Source organism: Parasteatoda tepidariorum, chromosome 6, assembly GCF_043381705.1.
Source record: "Parasteatoda tepidariorum isolate YZ-2023 chromosome 6, CAS_Ptep_4.0, whole genome shotgun sequence".
Classification (NCBI taxonomy): Eukaryota; Metazoa; Arthropoda; class Arachnida; order Araneae; family Theridiidae; genus Parasteatoda; species Parasteatoda tepidariorum.
In genome coordinates, this window is record NC_092209.1 from 35,774,926 (window position 1) to 35,791,830 (window position 16,905).

At 29.7% G+C, this 16,905-nt stretch overlaps 1 protein-coding gene across 2 annotated transcripts; it reads left to right on the top strand.

Moving 5' to 3' along the window:
• Positions 1-42: 42 nt before the first annotated feature.
• LOC107438711 (pyruvate dehydrogenase [acetyl-transferring]-phosphatase 1-like protein, mitochondrial) lies at positions 43-11,215 on the top strand. Of its 2 annotated transcripts, none has more exons than XM_016051044.3 (3): positions 43-321; positions 405-583; positions 8,676-11,215. In XM_016051044.3, the coding sequence occupies exons 2-3, from the start codon at positions 422-424 to the stop codon at positions 9,966-9,968; spliced, it is 1,455 nt and encodes a 484-aa protein (XP_015906530.1). In that variant the 5' UTR covers positions 43-321; positions 405-421; the 3' UTR covers positions 9,969-11,215. The 2 variants fall into 2 exon arrangements, with proteins under 2 accessions (XP_015906530.1, XP_015906532.1); XM_016051046.3 differs by having other exon boundaries at positions 203-321; positions 389-583.
• Positions 11,216-16,905: the final 5,690 nt, after the last annotated feature.

Genomic DNA, 16,905 nt, shown 5'->3' on the forward strand with positions numbered 1-16,905 from the left:
GTTTTTATTTAACTATTTTTATTTTTTTGAATGCCATTTGAAGGTCACCCAAAAATGCTGTAAAAAACAAAATTACAGCTTTTTAAACTTGATAGCGAGGAGTGAAAAATAAATTTAATCTCTGCAGAATTTAATTTTTCTCGCTGAAGTAAAAAAAAATTGAAGAACGAAACCAAAACTTGTTTGGCAATCGTCAAGTTCTGGGGCTCTTCGGATCGATTTATGCGCAGTGGTTAATTTTTTAAGCGCTAACCATCATGATGGCAACAGTAATCTAAAAATTTCTGCGAAAACATCGAGATTTGTTTACATTTGAAGACAGTAAATTTATTCTACTTTGTTGTTTCTATTGTATAATGTTGTTATATTGTTATAAATAATATTATAGCTTGTTTAACTTATAGGTCACTGGTCTTGCGCCATGGCCCCCTGCGTATTGCGTAGCTGCATTAGTTTGTCCCAGGCCATCAGCTGGTCGAAGACTGTTTTGCTAGTACAGAGGGGAGTCATGACAGCTTGCCGGTCGCATCCTGCTTTGCGAAGATGTCATTCTTACGGGGAACCAAGACTGAGTCCGCAAGAGGTTTTAAATTATCTTATTACTCTCATGTTACAGATTTATTCTAAAATATCATACAGAATCCTTATTAATTGGTGGAATGAAAACTATCATAGTGACATAACGTGCAGATTTGAAATTTTTTTTACAGTTTTCTTTCATATGCTGATTAAGTCAGAAGGACTGCATATTAGATTTATAAGTTTTCTATTTTGAATAACATCTATGATTTGGCTTGTTGCATTACTTAACCACCTGTTTTGTGCAAAAATATAAATGTATATACACAGCCAGGCTTTGAAAAGTTGCAGCACAATATAACTTGTCATGGGTATCATTTGATAAAAATAGCTTAAAGACATATCTTACTCGTTCGGAAATAGGTTTTAATTATTTTATTATTCTTATGTTAATGTTATACATAATTTTGCTTGAATGGAAAATATTTTCCCAACCATAGTGACATAGCATGCAAATTTAAGAATGTTTACCCTTTTTCTTTAATATGCTGATTAAATCAGAAGAACAGTATATAAATTTATTGATATTTCTACTATTTTAAACTGCAGCTGATATGACTTATTGCATTATTTTGTGTAAAATTACAAATATATGTGTATATAGGAAATGTATGTATGGAAAGTTGCTGAAAAGTATAACTTGTTAGGGGTGTCATTTGATAAATGCTACTTAAAAAGAAAAATTTTGCTCTGTTTGTAAGAAGTTTAAATTATTTTATTCTCTTATGTTAGGGATATATATAGTAACGGACAGAAACCATTTATGTAATTTTATGATTGTATTATAAAAAATTTCCACCATGCAGTTTAATGACTTACCTGTTTTTATATATATATATATACACATACATACCGCGGGTCTGCCTAGGCCAAATTTACTACCGTTTAGCCGTACCTTCACAAATTTAACATTAGGAAAAACGGTGGTTTCACAAAATACTTTTTCTTAAAGTTTTATTTTTGCATTCCGTAAAAAAGGATAAATCCATATTTTTACCCTATTTTTGTGTTGATTTTTCAATTTATTTTTTGATTTTTCACAAATTATGCCTAAATTTTCTCAAATTCTGTCTAAATTTTCACAAAATCGGTACCCCTCAGAAAAACCTAGACAGACTCCTGATATATATATATACACTCATACTTTAATTCCTTTTTTCATGCAAATTATAAATAAATGCATATTTTCAGTCATGCTTTGTAAATTTGCAAAGAAACGTAACTTGTTATGGTTATTATTAAATGAAAATTACTTAATCAGTAAACTAATTCATAAAAGTTAGTGAAAGGAAATTATTTAATGTTTGGGTATTTTAAATACTTGGTTTTTATTTCTAAATTCTACTAAGAATATTAATTTCATGGAAAAATCTTACAAGATATTTGAGATAAAAAAGTTAGAACTGTAAGCATATGTGTGATTCATGATAAAGTAATAGAAATATAAACGTATTTGTTCAAGTTTGTTATAACACAAAATTTTTATTTTGGGCAGTTCAATTTTAATATAATTTTTTATTTTTATTTTTTAAATTTGTGCAGTTTAAATTTTTTATTTCTTGAAAACATTCAGATATATAAAAAGAAAAAACTCTAATTTTATAGACAAAATATTTTTAAAAATTTCTGTCCTATCTAACACAACATAACTTGAAGGATTAAAAGACGAAAGACAAGCTATTAACATTTGGAAGATTTACGGTCTTACTTGAACAGTTTGTAGTTACGATACCAAAAATGTCCCTTTTTTCTACAGTACCAAGGTACTAAAAAAATTTGATTTTCAGAAATTTAAATTACATAAATTTGCTTAAACAAAAGAGATAAATATAAAGGATTAACTCTATAATCAAAGATTTAATGCATAAATTTTTTCTGAGAATAATGTTAAATTTGTTTCATTAAATCTAATATTATACCAGCTTACTCTTTCACCACTTTAAAAAAAAAAAAAAATGATAGATAATTTTGATTGGTTCATTGAATACAATCTGTAGATATAAAAAAATAGAATCTTCCTGATTTGACAATTTTATAGTAAAAGTAAGTTCATAAAACAATACTTAATACAGGGTTCATTCTAGTCAGGATTTTTGAGACAGGCACCCTGCATGCCCTTTGAATCTGAATATGCGCCCCGACATATTAAAGTGGAGGCGGATCTGTAGGAACATCATATGTCACATGTCTATTCATATTATTTTTATGAGAGTTGCGAATGGCAACAGATCAAAAAATAATGATAAAAAATGAGTGTTCTAAAAAATGTCTGCTGATCATTTTTATCCTGTAACTCTGTTGCGTACAACTGGTGACCCGGATTTTTGACATGACTACAAAAAACAGTGAAAAGATCGAAGCAACGATCGTCATGGACGCCGAAGCTAATAAAGTAAGCATTAAAATTCCACCTTTTTGGAGAGAGAAACCCGACATTTGGTTTTACCAAGTAGAAGCACAGTTTCAAATAAATAAGATCACAACTGAAGAAACCAAATTTAATTATTTGATATCCCAACTGGAACCGAAGTATGTAGAAAATATTTGGGACATTATTAAAGACACTAAGCCTAACAAATATACCTTGGCAAAAGAAAGACTTTTAAATACGTTTAAAGAAAGCGAAAACAAGAGAATTCAGCGCTTAGTTACAGGATTAGAACTTGGAGATTACAAGCCCAGCCAACTTTTGCAAAAAATGAAAAATTTAGGAGCAGATGATTTTTCAGAAAAAGTGTTAAAATCTTTATGGCTTGATAAAATGCCGAATTTTATACGAAATATTCTGCTTGTCAGTGAAGAAAGTTTAGATAAACTGTCTACGATGGCGGATAAAATTCACGAAATGAAAACTGGGGAAGAAATATGTGCTGTTTCACCAAATGTTACCAACAATGATGCTTTAATTGCACGAATAGCAGCATTAGAACAGAAAATTGATTCACTGCAAATAAATGACCGTAGTAGATCTAAATTTAGAAATAATTACCGAAATACATCTCGAAGTCGCAGTCATTCAATAAAAGCATTCAATAGGAAAGGTAAATATTGTTACTATCATTTTAAATTTGGTAATCGTTGCCGACCTGAGAAATGTTATTCACCATGTGCTTGGCGAGAAAAGTCGGAAAACTCCATGATGCAACAGGATTAGCGGCTACAACTGTTGCTGATGTTAATGAAAGCCGCAAGTTCAGATTATTTGTAAAGGATAAAAAGTCAGGATTACGATTTTTAGTTGATTCAGGAGCTGATGTTAGTCTAATACCTGCAACTCATCGAAATAAAACAGTAGAAGATTTTAAACTATATGCAGCAAATGGATCCGAGATTACAACCTATGGAATCAAAATATTAACTGTTGATTTAGGACTTCGCCGCTCATTTAATTTCCCATTTATTATCGCCAAAATTAATAAAGGAATAATAGGGGCCGATTTCCTTAATAAGTTTAATTTATTAATTGACATTAAAGAAAAAAGATTAATTGATGGAGTAACCAATTTAATAGTTAAAGGAGAAATTTCTCCAATATGCATGACGGAAACAATTTCCACTATGGATAAAAATTCTAAGTTTTCTGAATTATTCTCTTCATATCCAAATTTAACTAAGCCAAACTTATTAATTAGTGATGCTAAACATGAAATTCGACATTTTATCGCCACAACGGGAAAACCTGTGTTTTCTAAGGCACGACAATTAGATCCAAAAAAATTGAAAATAGCCAAAGAAGAATTTCAATTCATGCTAGACAACGGGATTATTAGACCTTCAAAATCGCCCTGGGCAAGTCCCTTACATATGGTTAAAAAGAAGGATGGGTCTTACAGACCATGTGGAGATTATAGAAGACTAAACGACCAAACAATACCAGACCGATATCCAATACCAAGAATCGAAGATTTCCATCATATTTTAAAAGACACCAAAGTATTTTCTAAATTCGATTTATTTAAAGCTTATTATCAACTTCCTATAAATGAAGAGGACAAACAAAAAACCGCAATAATTACCCCTTTCGGACTCTTTGAATTCAACGTTATGAGTTTCGGCCTCAGAAATGCACCTTCAACGTTTCAACGCTTCATAAATGAAGTTCTGTGTGGACTTGATTTCGTTTTTCCTTATCTAGACGATATATTAGTGGCATCTCGAAACAAAGAAGAGCATCAATCTCATTTAAAACAACTTTTTGATAAATTAGATAAATATGGCCTCAGAATCAATATCTCCAAGTCAGTCATTGCTGTGGAGAAATTGGAGTTTTTGGGATATGAAATCAGTTCGGAAGGATCCAAGCCCCTTTCCCAAAAAGTAGAAGCAATCCATAATTACAAGTTGCCAGAAACCATACGTGAACTGAGAACCTTTCTTGGTCTAATAAACTATTATAGACGATACATCAAAGACGCTGCTAAAACACAAGCAATTCTCCACGAATATTTGAAAGGAGCTCATAAAAATGACAAAAGAAAAATAATGTGGACTGAACAAGCTATTAACATGTTTGAAAAATGCAAACAAGACTTATCCAATGTAGCCTTGCTAACATATCCGAAGTTTGAATTACCTCTATGCCTTTGCTCAGATGCTTCAGATTTCGCAATCGGATCTGTATTGGAACAATACGAAAATGGTGCTTGGAAACCGATAGCTTTCTATTCAAAAAAATTAAATGATGCACAGAAATCATATAGTACCTACGACAGAGAATTATTAGGGATATATCTTTCTGTAAAGCATTTCAAACATCTATTAGAAGGTCGAGAATTTACTATATTTACAGACCATAAGCCACTGGTTTTTGCCTTCAAACAAAAAAATGAAAAAGCATCTCCAAGACAAAATAGACATCTCCAGTACATATCCCAGTTTTCGACTAACCTTCAACACATTATTGGCAAAAATAATATCGTCGCAGACGCGTTATCCCGAATTCAAGAAGTAACTAGTGTAGATTATGAGAAAATTGCTGATGATCAAAGTAGTGATGAAGAATTAAAACAACTAATGCAATCAGACACAACCTTAAAATTTAAACAACAACCACTACAGTCTGGTAAATTTCTATGGTGTGATATCTCTGCTAATAAAATTAGACCATATATACCTAAAAATTCAAGAATGATTATTTTCAAACTGATACATGGTTTATCTCATCCAGGAATCAGATCAACTATCAAACAGATAGCGTCAAGATTTATTTGGCCTGGAATTCGAAAAGATGTTCGAATTTGGGCACAATCCTGTATTGATTGCCAAAAAAACAAAATTTCAAAACATACTAAATCCCAGTTTGGAGAATATCGACAACCCGATGAAAGATTTAACGAGATACATATTGACCTAATTGGACCGTTACCCCCATCCAATGGAAACAGATACTGTTTGACTTGTATTGACCGTTTTACAAGCTGGATAGAAGTAGTTCCTATACCTGATATCAAAGCTGAAACAGTCGCCAGATGTTTCTATGAAAATTGGATAGTTAGATTTGGAGTGCCATACAGAGTAATTACCGATAGAGGATCACAGTTTGATTCTGAAACGTTTAAATCTCTTACCAACTTATGTGGAGTAAAAATCAACAGAACAACTGCATATCATCCTCAGTGCAATGGCAAAATTGAGCGTCAACATCGTACATTGAAAACTGCAATAAAGGCACACAACTCTATTAAATGGTCTGAAACTCTTCCTACTGTCTTACTTGGTCTCAGAGCTGCTCTACGCGATGACACCAACTATTCAATATCTCAGATGGTTTATGGTAAATGCATTAAACTTCCTGGTGAATTTTTTGATAACTCAAAAGTGACAACATCCACGGAAAACTTTATTAGCAATCTTCAAAATCAAATGGAAACATTAAAACCTTTAGAGTCAAAATATTTCAAAAGGAACAAAGTATTTGTGCACAAAGATTTAAGTTCATGTTCACATGTTTTTATGCGGATTGATAGAGTCAGGAAGCCATTAGAGTCTCCTTATCAAGGACCCTATAAAGTGATGGATAAGTCAGAAAAGTATTTTGTAATTAGTTATAAAGGAAAAAACGTAAGCATTTCAATAGACAGGCTTAAACCAGCTTATCTACTGAATTCTGAAAATGAGAATCCAGATTACGATGAAAACCTAAAAGCTGCAAAACCTAACGAATGTTTAACATCAAATAAATTACAAGAAAATGCAGCCAATTCCGAGCAAAATGTTAAAATGTCTAGATTTGGCAGAAAAATAAAAAAGCCTGTTCGCTTTTTAGAACAAAACTGTATTAATTAGATACATATACATTTATTTTATATATATATTTTTTATTGCATTGAAACTAGAATGGTATAATTTGTATATATGTTATATTAATATCTTGTATATATGTTTTCGTATTATGATGAGTCATTATGTAGTATAATTTTTGAACTGTATATATGCTGTTATATTATCATTATATGACAAATTTGACATACTGCCCAAGCATCGTAACTTAGTTACTGGTGAGGGAGTATTGTAGGAACATCATATGTCACATGACTATTCATATTACTTTTATGAGAGTTGCGAATGGCAACAGATCAAAAAATAATAATAAAAAATGAGTGTTCTAAAAAATGTCTGCTGATCATTTTTATCCTGTAACTCTGTTGCGTACAGATCATTCACGCCGTTTTTTTTTTTGGTTGTAAATCCATGTGGTTTTTTGATAATTTTTGGCCAAAATAAATCTTATTCTGCCCGTAATTAATTGTTTTTTTCTTTGATCGTTTTCATATGTTTTTAAAAATTCTTATAGATTAAATACGTTGTTATGACATTCCTATTTTGAACTTCAGCTATAACTTTTTGGAAGCCTTCAATTTGTGACAATTCCATCTTAATTTCACTTCGTTTTATGATAGGTTTTATCGACAGTTATTATTTTATTGGCCCTTGTCATACAGTTTTACAAATACAAATTTAGTATGATGATCGAAATTAAAATTTGAGTTATCACTATTTAATGCGCTCAATTCGTTTTGATTCTATCGTAATTTCACTTCGTTTCATTGAAATTTTTTCGAAGCTGTTTTTCATGGCTTTTTCGGCAGTTATTTATCATTTATTGGTCACTTACACATGATTTTTCAAATTGGATATTTTTAATACCGTGCTATTACAACACTCAATTCGTGACGATTTCATTATTATTTCCCGTAGTTAGATGATATTGGGTCGTTCTGAAAGTTCGTGTCGATTCTGTAAGGTAATGTATTGGCGCGAACTTTTCAGAAAACCTAATACTTGTTTTAACAGTTTATTATAATTTTATGGGGCATTTGCATATGGTTTTTTAAATTTTTCCCGATACTTTTATAAGTTTTAATATGACGTTTACATTTCAAATTTGAGTTATCACTTTTTGAAGCATTCGATTTGCAACGATTTCATTGTGATTGACTTTATTTCTAGAAATTTCTACTTATTCTTTCTTTATCTGATAATTTTTGTACCATGTTATTACGACAAGCGAGTTTTTTGATTTAAGGAGTCACTTTTCGACATTCTCAATTTATATCGATTCTGTAAATGCACATTGTTTATAGATCCTTTTTTTGGCAGCTGTTTGTCTTTTCTTGATTATTTCCTTGATTCTCGAAGATTCCATCGTAAATCCACATTTATTTAAGATGCTTTTTCGGCAATTACTATTATTTATCGTTTTCATTCATTTTGACATCGTTTTTAGATTCCCGATATGTTTAATAAGTTATTATTATAGGAATGATATTGATTGTAAAGTGGCTGTAAAATATCTGGTGAATCAGAAAATTCTATATAGGGCCAATATTGGAAAAATAAAGGCCCTTTGAACGCTAACTGAGCCAAGATTCATGAATATTGGCCCAAGGAGGGCCCAAGTTATTTTGCTGCTCGGTTGGGTGTGCTTAAAGATGTGACAAGGGATTCTGAATCTTTAATTTTCTAAAATAATTAAATTTGGGAGAAGTTAATGTTATGACTTAATAACCTATGCTTAGTTATAAAATCTACTTTATTTATAGCTTAATAATACCCCCCCCCCCATTAATTCTAAAATCTTCATTTATGTATTTTAGGTATCTTCCCTTCTAAGAATCAATGAAGTCAATCAAGAAGTCAACTCATTCTCTGTCAGAGCATTTGAAGCAAATCAATTATCCTCCAACATACCAATTGAAGATAGGATTTCCATTGCCAGGTGCAGGTACACTACAGGTTTACTTTTTGGTGTGTTTGATGGCCATGGTGGAGGTGAAGTTGCTGAAACTTTAAGTCACAGACTCTTCGATTACATTGCTCTTAAACTTTTGCCTGCTTCCGTTCTTCAAGAATTAGTAGATTCTGAAGTTAATTTATGTGGTCAGTTAATTGAACATTATACTGAAAAGAGGCTGTCTTCAAAAATGTTGGACATACACAACGACAGTTTGAAAAGATATGCCAAAGAACTTCTAGGTACTAAGAATGAAGAGTTTGATTTTCAAATGCAGAATGCTCTTTCACAAGCTTTTGTAAAGCTAGATAATGATATATCACGAGAAATCCAGGAATTTTCCAACAGTAACATAGACTTATTGGCTCTTGCTATTATGGGTGCTTGTGCATGTGTTGCCCACATTGATGGTTCTCATCTTCACTTAGCGACCAGTGGTGACTGTCGCGCTGTTCTGGGAATTCTTTCAGATGCAAACAAATGGATATGTAAACCCTTAGGAAGTGAGCATAACACAGATAATGTTGAAGAGATGAGACGTGTAATGTCTGAACATCCTAAGTCAGAAATGAACACAGTCATAAAAAATGAAAGACTTTTGGGACAGTTAGCGCCATTGCGAGCATTTGGTGATTATCCGTATAAATGGAAAACTGCTCTGCAGAAAAAGCTACTTGTGCCAATGTTTGGAGCTGGGATACTGCCGCCAAATTACTACACTCCGCCCTACTTAACTGCCAAACCAGAAGTATTTCATCATCATCTGACAGCTCGTGATAAGTTTTTGATCTTAGCTACTGATGGTTTGTGGGAACAGATGTTACCACATAAAGTTGTCAAATTTGTGGGGGAACATATGAGTGGTAAACAAACTTTAGATTTGCTAAGACTACCACGAAGACGCATGAGTTTGGATGACATTAATGAAATATTAGTTCAAAGGCACATTGGTCTTTCTAAACAACCAACTGATAAAAATGCAGCAACTCATTTAATAAGAAATGCTCTAGGTAGAACTGAATACGGAGTTGAGCATAGTCGTTTGTCTGCTATGCTATCTTTGCCCGATGAACAAGTGAGAAACTTTCGAGACGATATTTCTGTGATTGTTGTTTTTCTAGATACTGATTACTTGCGTCACAGTCCTGCAGATTGATTAAAGTTTTAAAAGAAAAAGCTGTCACTGATTTGTGTTTATTTGAACATTTCTCTTTTTAAAATGTTCAGCATTAGTGTTAAATGTCTGAAAAAATCATAGAGTGTTTTTATTTTATGAATTATTTAATCGGTTTTAGAAGACAATCATAGCGTATGTGCCATGACAAATTTCTATGTGTTATTAGATAAAAAAAATCATCTTTAGTAGCAATTCTTTTCACTTTTAATTGTAAGTGTATTTTTTTAAAAATTTCACTATGTCTTTAGGTAAAAATCACTAAGTATTTAGTTAGTTTTTTATCTGTGCAAAAAAGCAAAAAATACTATTTTAACTAGCAAAATAGTTTTAAAACTATGCTTTGAATTACTTTTGACACTTCATAAATAGGATTTTATTGAAGTAACACAACTTAAACAAAGGCTCCAATGTAGCGTCACTAGATGCGTTTGTAAATTGGATATGTTATGGTCCCTTTAATTGGTTACAAGAGTCATTTACAAGATGACTTTATAAATGTTCTTAAGTTTAAACTGTTGGAGGCTTCTCCAATCGGGGGGAGGATGAGTCAAAATAGGCCTGTAGGCACTGTTGTGAGGAATCACTAACACTCTATCAATTAAATAGGGAAAATATCCGTTCTTTCTTTTATTTCTTCATTCCAAAAAAGGAATATTTTATTAACTTTTAAACCTCAGGAATTTTTTGAAATAAGTAATTTTTTGACAATAGTTCAATCCATTCTATTTTCCTTTAAAATAACATCTGAGAAACCAGATTGTTATGTTGTAAAGCATGAATATCAGAAAACAGAATTACACCAAAAAGACAATTAAATGGTTAATATCTTTTGGAATAACAGGTGGGGGGAGGGAATCAGTTTGTATTATAAGAAAGTACACAAAACAAAGGACTGAATTCAATAATTAGGATATTCAAAGGGTTATGTAAAAAATTTCTAAATAAATCAAATGAAAATTAGGGTTAATCAGTATAAACTTCGGAATATATATCTTAGTGTCTTGTGAGTATTTCCGTGAGAGGCTTGGTGCTCTATGTTTTATTGGTACTGCCATAATGCCAAAGTTTAATGCTCAAAGTTTTATATTATTAATTACTTAAATATTATGAATATTTCTTATGCAATTGTTCATTTAACAAAATTTGATGTGTTTTACCTCTGAATTTTTTTATACTTTTTTTTACATTTTTCAATGAATGTTAAAAACAAAAATCTACAGTGAATATTTTCATCAAATACATTTTATGAAATGTAATGTTAGTGGTATCATATTTCGATAGCTTGAAGCCAAATTTGTTACGAATTATATATTTTGCTTTTCTCCACTTTGTTCAAATCACTGTGCACTCTCATTTATAAGCCTATGTTGCCTCATTTTTATTTTATGTGTTTCCCCATAAAAAATTTATTTGAGAATTGTCTTTAATTTTTGATGATTAAAGTTAAGTTTTATTGTTAATAATATTTTTTTCTCATCCTATTTGAATTATAGGAATAGTAAGTAATTGAAACGGTTTTTAATGAATGTATAAATGTATGTTTTGCATTATTAAATTATTATACATAATATTAAAATACTTGCTTAATGCTTTTATATTATAATAATTTATTGATCAATATTTTTTTTGTGGTTAAAAACAAATATGATGAAAGGAAATGGTAAATAAATCCGAAAAAAATTTCATTATAATAGGAAAGCGTAACCACATAAATATTCTATTATTTTGCTTCTTGCTTGAAGAAAAGCTTTCTTATCTAAGAATAAATTTAAATTCTATTTAAAAATTTAATGTCATTAAAAAAAATTAAATCATGTTGACAGGTTTAATTGACTTTTTTGAAAAAAAAAATCTGATAGTTCTAGGAGTTATTATAATATTATTGATCTGTTTTGTTGTTAATTTCATGAATTAATTGATAGAAATTAAATTTATTTTTAAAATAAAAATTCTTTGTTTTTAACCAAACAAATGGTTTGTGATGGCACTTGTGATATATTTCAAAATTATTCTGAGTCATGTTTTAGTTAAAAGCATTATAATCAGTGATTTAACAGCAAAAAGAAAAAAATACTAATTTATTTAGATTCCTGAAATTTGTCTGTAACATTTTAAATATTATTGAAGTTGAAATATATTTTCTAAAATGGCCTTCTTGTGCAGTTAAACCACTGACTATAATGCCACCTGAATGCACGTTTACAGAGGATTGAAGAGCATTTTGCTGTTTCTTTAAAAACTTGGTTTTGATTTTCCATCTGTTTATTATTATGAGTCTAAGAAAATTATTTGTTTACGTGAAAGTCGTCTAGTCACTTATTTTTTTTAGTTTGAATGCTTACTTTGTTTCACAAGCTTTATTCTTAAGAAATAAATTCAGTTGTTTGTAAAGGTTAATACTCCTCCTTTTCTTTTTGAAAATTGTCTTTGTTAATACCGTTTTATAGTAAAATCACTTTAATTTAAATTTGGTTTTCATTTAAATTGTGGTTTTCATTTAAATTGTGGTTTTATTTTAAATTGTGATGATATTGAAGCACATTAGTTACGTTTCACTGCACTGGTTAAGAGCTTTATTTAAAGTATTTTAAATTATTAAAAATTGTGCTTGAAAAATCATTGTATGTAATCAAAGTTATAAAATTCATTTGAAAATTTATTAACACTGCAGAAATCATAAATTAAGCTGCTAACTAATGCCACTAGAATGATTACCTTTTCAATATTGTTAAAGAACTCAGACTAATTTCTCTATTGAATTTATAAAAACATTTTCCCATCTATTATTATAAACTGTTCTCTCCAGAAAATCATATTTTTTCTTATACATTAACATAAACTTTTCACAATTAAGTTTAGGTCTAAACTTTTAATTACCTCACCCTCATTTTAGTTTGACATTGTGTTATACTTTAAGAAGCTATTTTTAAACTTTTTTTTTTAGTTATTCATCTTCATGTATGCCAAACTGATTGATCTATTTTTGTGTTGTAATTGTGAAAATTATATTACTGTTAGTTCTTTTAAAGGATACGTGTGAGGTCTTCCTGATTTTATCTAATTGTAATATGCCTTTTTTTCTCAGAACGATGTAAATTTTTATGACATAAATATTTATCAATATTTCACATATTAATGCCTTCACTGTTTTGTCTATATTTAGACTTTAACTGTTTTTTTTTTAATTATTTGTAACTTAGATCAGCCTTTTATTTTAGTTTGATAAGTTCAGTTTTGAAATAAGATATCTCTGAATTACCTTGGTTAAAAAAAATTATCAACACATATCTTGGCATAAATTTAACCGTTTAAATGCTTTGCCAAAATATCTTTTTCACCATAAAGTTTATAACTAGGGTTCATATAGATAGTTCATAGTGATTTTTAAGTTCATATAGAGCTTAAGAATCCTTAAGTCTTGATTCAAAAATCTGTTTTTAAGACCTTTAAAACGTGTTAATTTTTCATTTTTGAATGTTGTTAATTAATTAATTTTTCTTATGGAATTTTAGTTTTTTTTATAATTGTTTTTATGTACATAGCTTACTGTAAAAAAATTTATCTCTCATTAACCATTATTATTTTGCCTATCAAAAGCTATGTTAAGCAAAGTTCATACAGTTACTTAAAATGATTAAGAGTTCTTAATTTAAAAAAAAAAAAATTATTTTAAGCCACTTGAAAAATACCTATTTTTCTCTTTTGTTGACTTTAATTGATTCAGGCTCTGAGTTTCAGGTTTTTTAAAAGTTTTTATTTTATTTTTAAAGGAATTATTATTTGCTATTGACTTTGATTATTAAAAGCTCATTAAGTTGATAAGGATTCTTAAAATCATTATAAGTTCTAAATTGTAAAAGCTAATTAATGTAAGACACTTAAAAAGAGCTTATTTTTCATTTTTGTCAGTTTTTAATTGGCTGGTTGTAATTATTTATCACTAAATTTCATCTAATTAAATTTTTTTTTGATTAGCTTAAATGATTCATCTGTTGTTGTAAACATGTCTATATTAAGTTAAAAAGTTTTTTCTTCCTTGTGTTGGTACAATGGATGTTACAGATTATGATGTTACTATTTTTATGATCTTCCTTTACAAAACATCATACATGAACAAACTCATAAAACTACTGGCATAAATGTAATTACATATTTTTTAATCCATGTAAAGTTAGATACATATTTAATTATCATTAATGTATATGTTAAATAAAGTAAAATTATATATTTCCTAATGTTTTTGGATAACTGTATATTTTGCATAAAATTTAATTAACTACAATGCATGTATTTTACTTTAGAATCAATGTACTTCTTAGATGATTATTCAAACCTTCATGTATCAAGCTCTTGTTCAAAATTTTTAAAAAATCAAAAATCTTATAAATTTGCTAAATTTTTAGTTAGCAATTTTTATTTAATTTAAAATCTTCCTTTAATCATCTTTATTTTTAAATGAAGATTTCTGTTAGGATTTCTCTAGTTTTAGCTTTGGAAAAGTGTGATTGTCATATGATTATATAAAGCTATTTATATGTGTAGTCAAGATGCATCACTACTTTTTTTTCTTGTGTCTAAATAATGATTTTTTTGTTCTATTGTTAGTTTGTGTTATTAGTTATATTCAGTGTGATAGTTGAGTTTATTTAATGTTAAACTGCTTCTAGTTTATTTGTATTTTAAGAAAAAATTATTTTTCAGAATTCTGTGTTGATTTTTTTTCTGCTTATGTGACCGATAATTAAAATTTTACATGAAAGCAGGTTAAGTTGATATTATAACTTTTTTTAAGCTTTTCATAGTTAATAATTCATGTAATGTTGCACGATATTGTCGCAATTTTTATTGTTCTGTGTCCGATATAAATATTGGGTGTACAAAATGAGGCCAGATGTTTATTTTTGTTACAGTATGAAACTGGCAGCTACTTACTTAAATTCTGAAGAAATTTTTTTGGAAGAAAATAATTATTAAACCAAAATAATTTTTTTTTCAGCAAGAGAAAAAACTTAGAAAGTTAATACTAACACTGAAATCAAAATCTTTTCTCTCTTTTTCTAAATGAGATGTTAAAATTTCCTTTTTATTCTTTTCCAAAATTTATTGTCTTAATTAATGTGTAAGAAAATGGTTAGTTTCTTCTTAGTTTTGTACTTAGAATAACTTTTGACTTAGAGGGAAATACTGTCTTTTTAGACCAGTATTAATATTTCCCATTAAGAATTTTTGGAATGAAACTTTCTATTTTTTAAGAATAGTGTACTTAAATGGCTTCCTTAAATTGCACTCAATATTATGCATTGCTTAAACAGTCATACAAATATAACTGTTAGATGTATTTCACACATGATGCTCAAACGATGGTTTTTATGAGTAAATATTTCTTTATTATATAGTGAGAATACAAAGATATTTTTGTCTTAACAACATTCAACTAAATGAACCTTGCAATCTTGCATTATTGAACATCTGTGTTTGGCGTGTGTGCTACTGTTAAAGCTCAAAAGCTGTTAATATGCACATTACATAGCTAAGCTGCAGATTAACCAGGGTAATCCGTAAAAGAGCAGAATCAAGAGTTTTCCACAATTTACCTAGATAATGTGCGTCTTAATGATTTATGTCTTGTTAAAATTCAAAAGTTTGTTTCTCTCATTTTATCAACTAATTTATTAATTGTATTTATTCACACAATTTATTAGAGTTTGAAAAGTAAATAAATGACATATTTATTTCCTTAATTGTAATACCATTTTAAACCCTTTGATTCCTTGCATTATAGTTTTTAAAGCAATTAATTCTATCATTTAATTTGTTGAGTGTATAACTTGATTTTTTAAATAGTGAAAAAGAACTAAATAAAATAATGTTAATTTAAGCGTACAGAAATCTTCCAGCCTAGATCTTTTTTCACTTCAATGAATGCCTAGTAGGTAAAGTACAGATTATCTATAGTTTGGAGATTACCTCTGGGAAATGAAACAATTATTAGTGCTTTATCTTTTAATCCAATATTCGTGCTTTATCTTTTAACAGCCAACTGATTTCTACATACTTAATTTCTTACTTCTACCTCTTCAGGCCATAGGGAGCACGAGATAAGGGGAGGTAAAGAGTAATATTATGTCTCTCCATCTCACTCTGTTGGTGGCGCCAAATACTTTATCTCTCTCCATGTTCTGTTTATTTTATTTTATAACCGTCGTTGAACAGCCGACCCAATTTTTTGGTTTTACGTCTACTAATGTTCAACTCTGTAGTCTTGCAATTTTGAGCCCAATTAAGTATTAGGAGAAATTAGCCTTGTGGAGGACTTTTTAATGGAACCAACCTGCGTTTGCTTTACATGCAGAGAAAGACCACGAAAAACCTCCCATGGTTAACCTGATTGCAAGGAGACTCTCACCCATGATCTGTCTATCACTGAGGATATTTTACGTCAGCATTGTGGTTGGTGCGAGCCGGGTGCGGAATTGGAATTGACCAGCCATTGCTGGAATTTTAATCCGGTTCACCTCATTGGAAGGTGATTGCTCTATTCCCTGAGTTATGGTTCATGTTTTGTTTATTGTCTTATTACTTTTATAATAGTTCTCCGTCATATCACCGACTCCATTTTAGGTCTACCCCTTTTTTGTTTACCCTGGGATGTCTATTTTACTTTGAATTATTCTTGTTTTCTGATAGTGTATCCAATCTCAGACCATTTACGATCTCTGTTTTTTAGTTTTATTGGGTTTTGTTATACTTTAGAGGTAACGTAAATAAAAAATCTATACAGGGGATTCAAAAAGTATGTAAACAATTCAATATCTTGAGAAATAGATATGCTAAATAACATTCAATGGCTATCACAAAATCTAAAATAGAGACCCTCGCTTTTTAAAGCAAATTTAAATCCCCCCCCCCCCCCCCC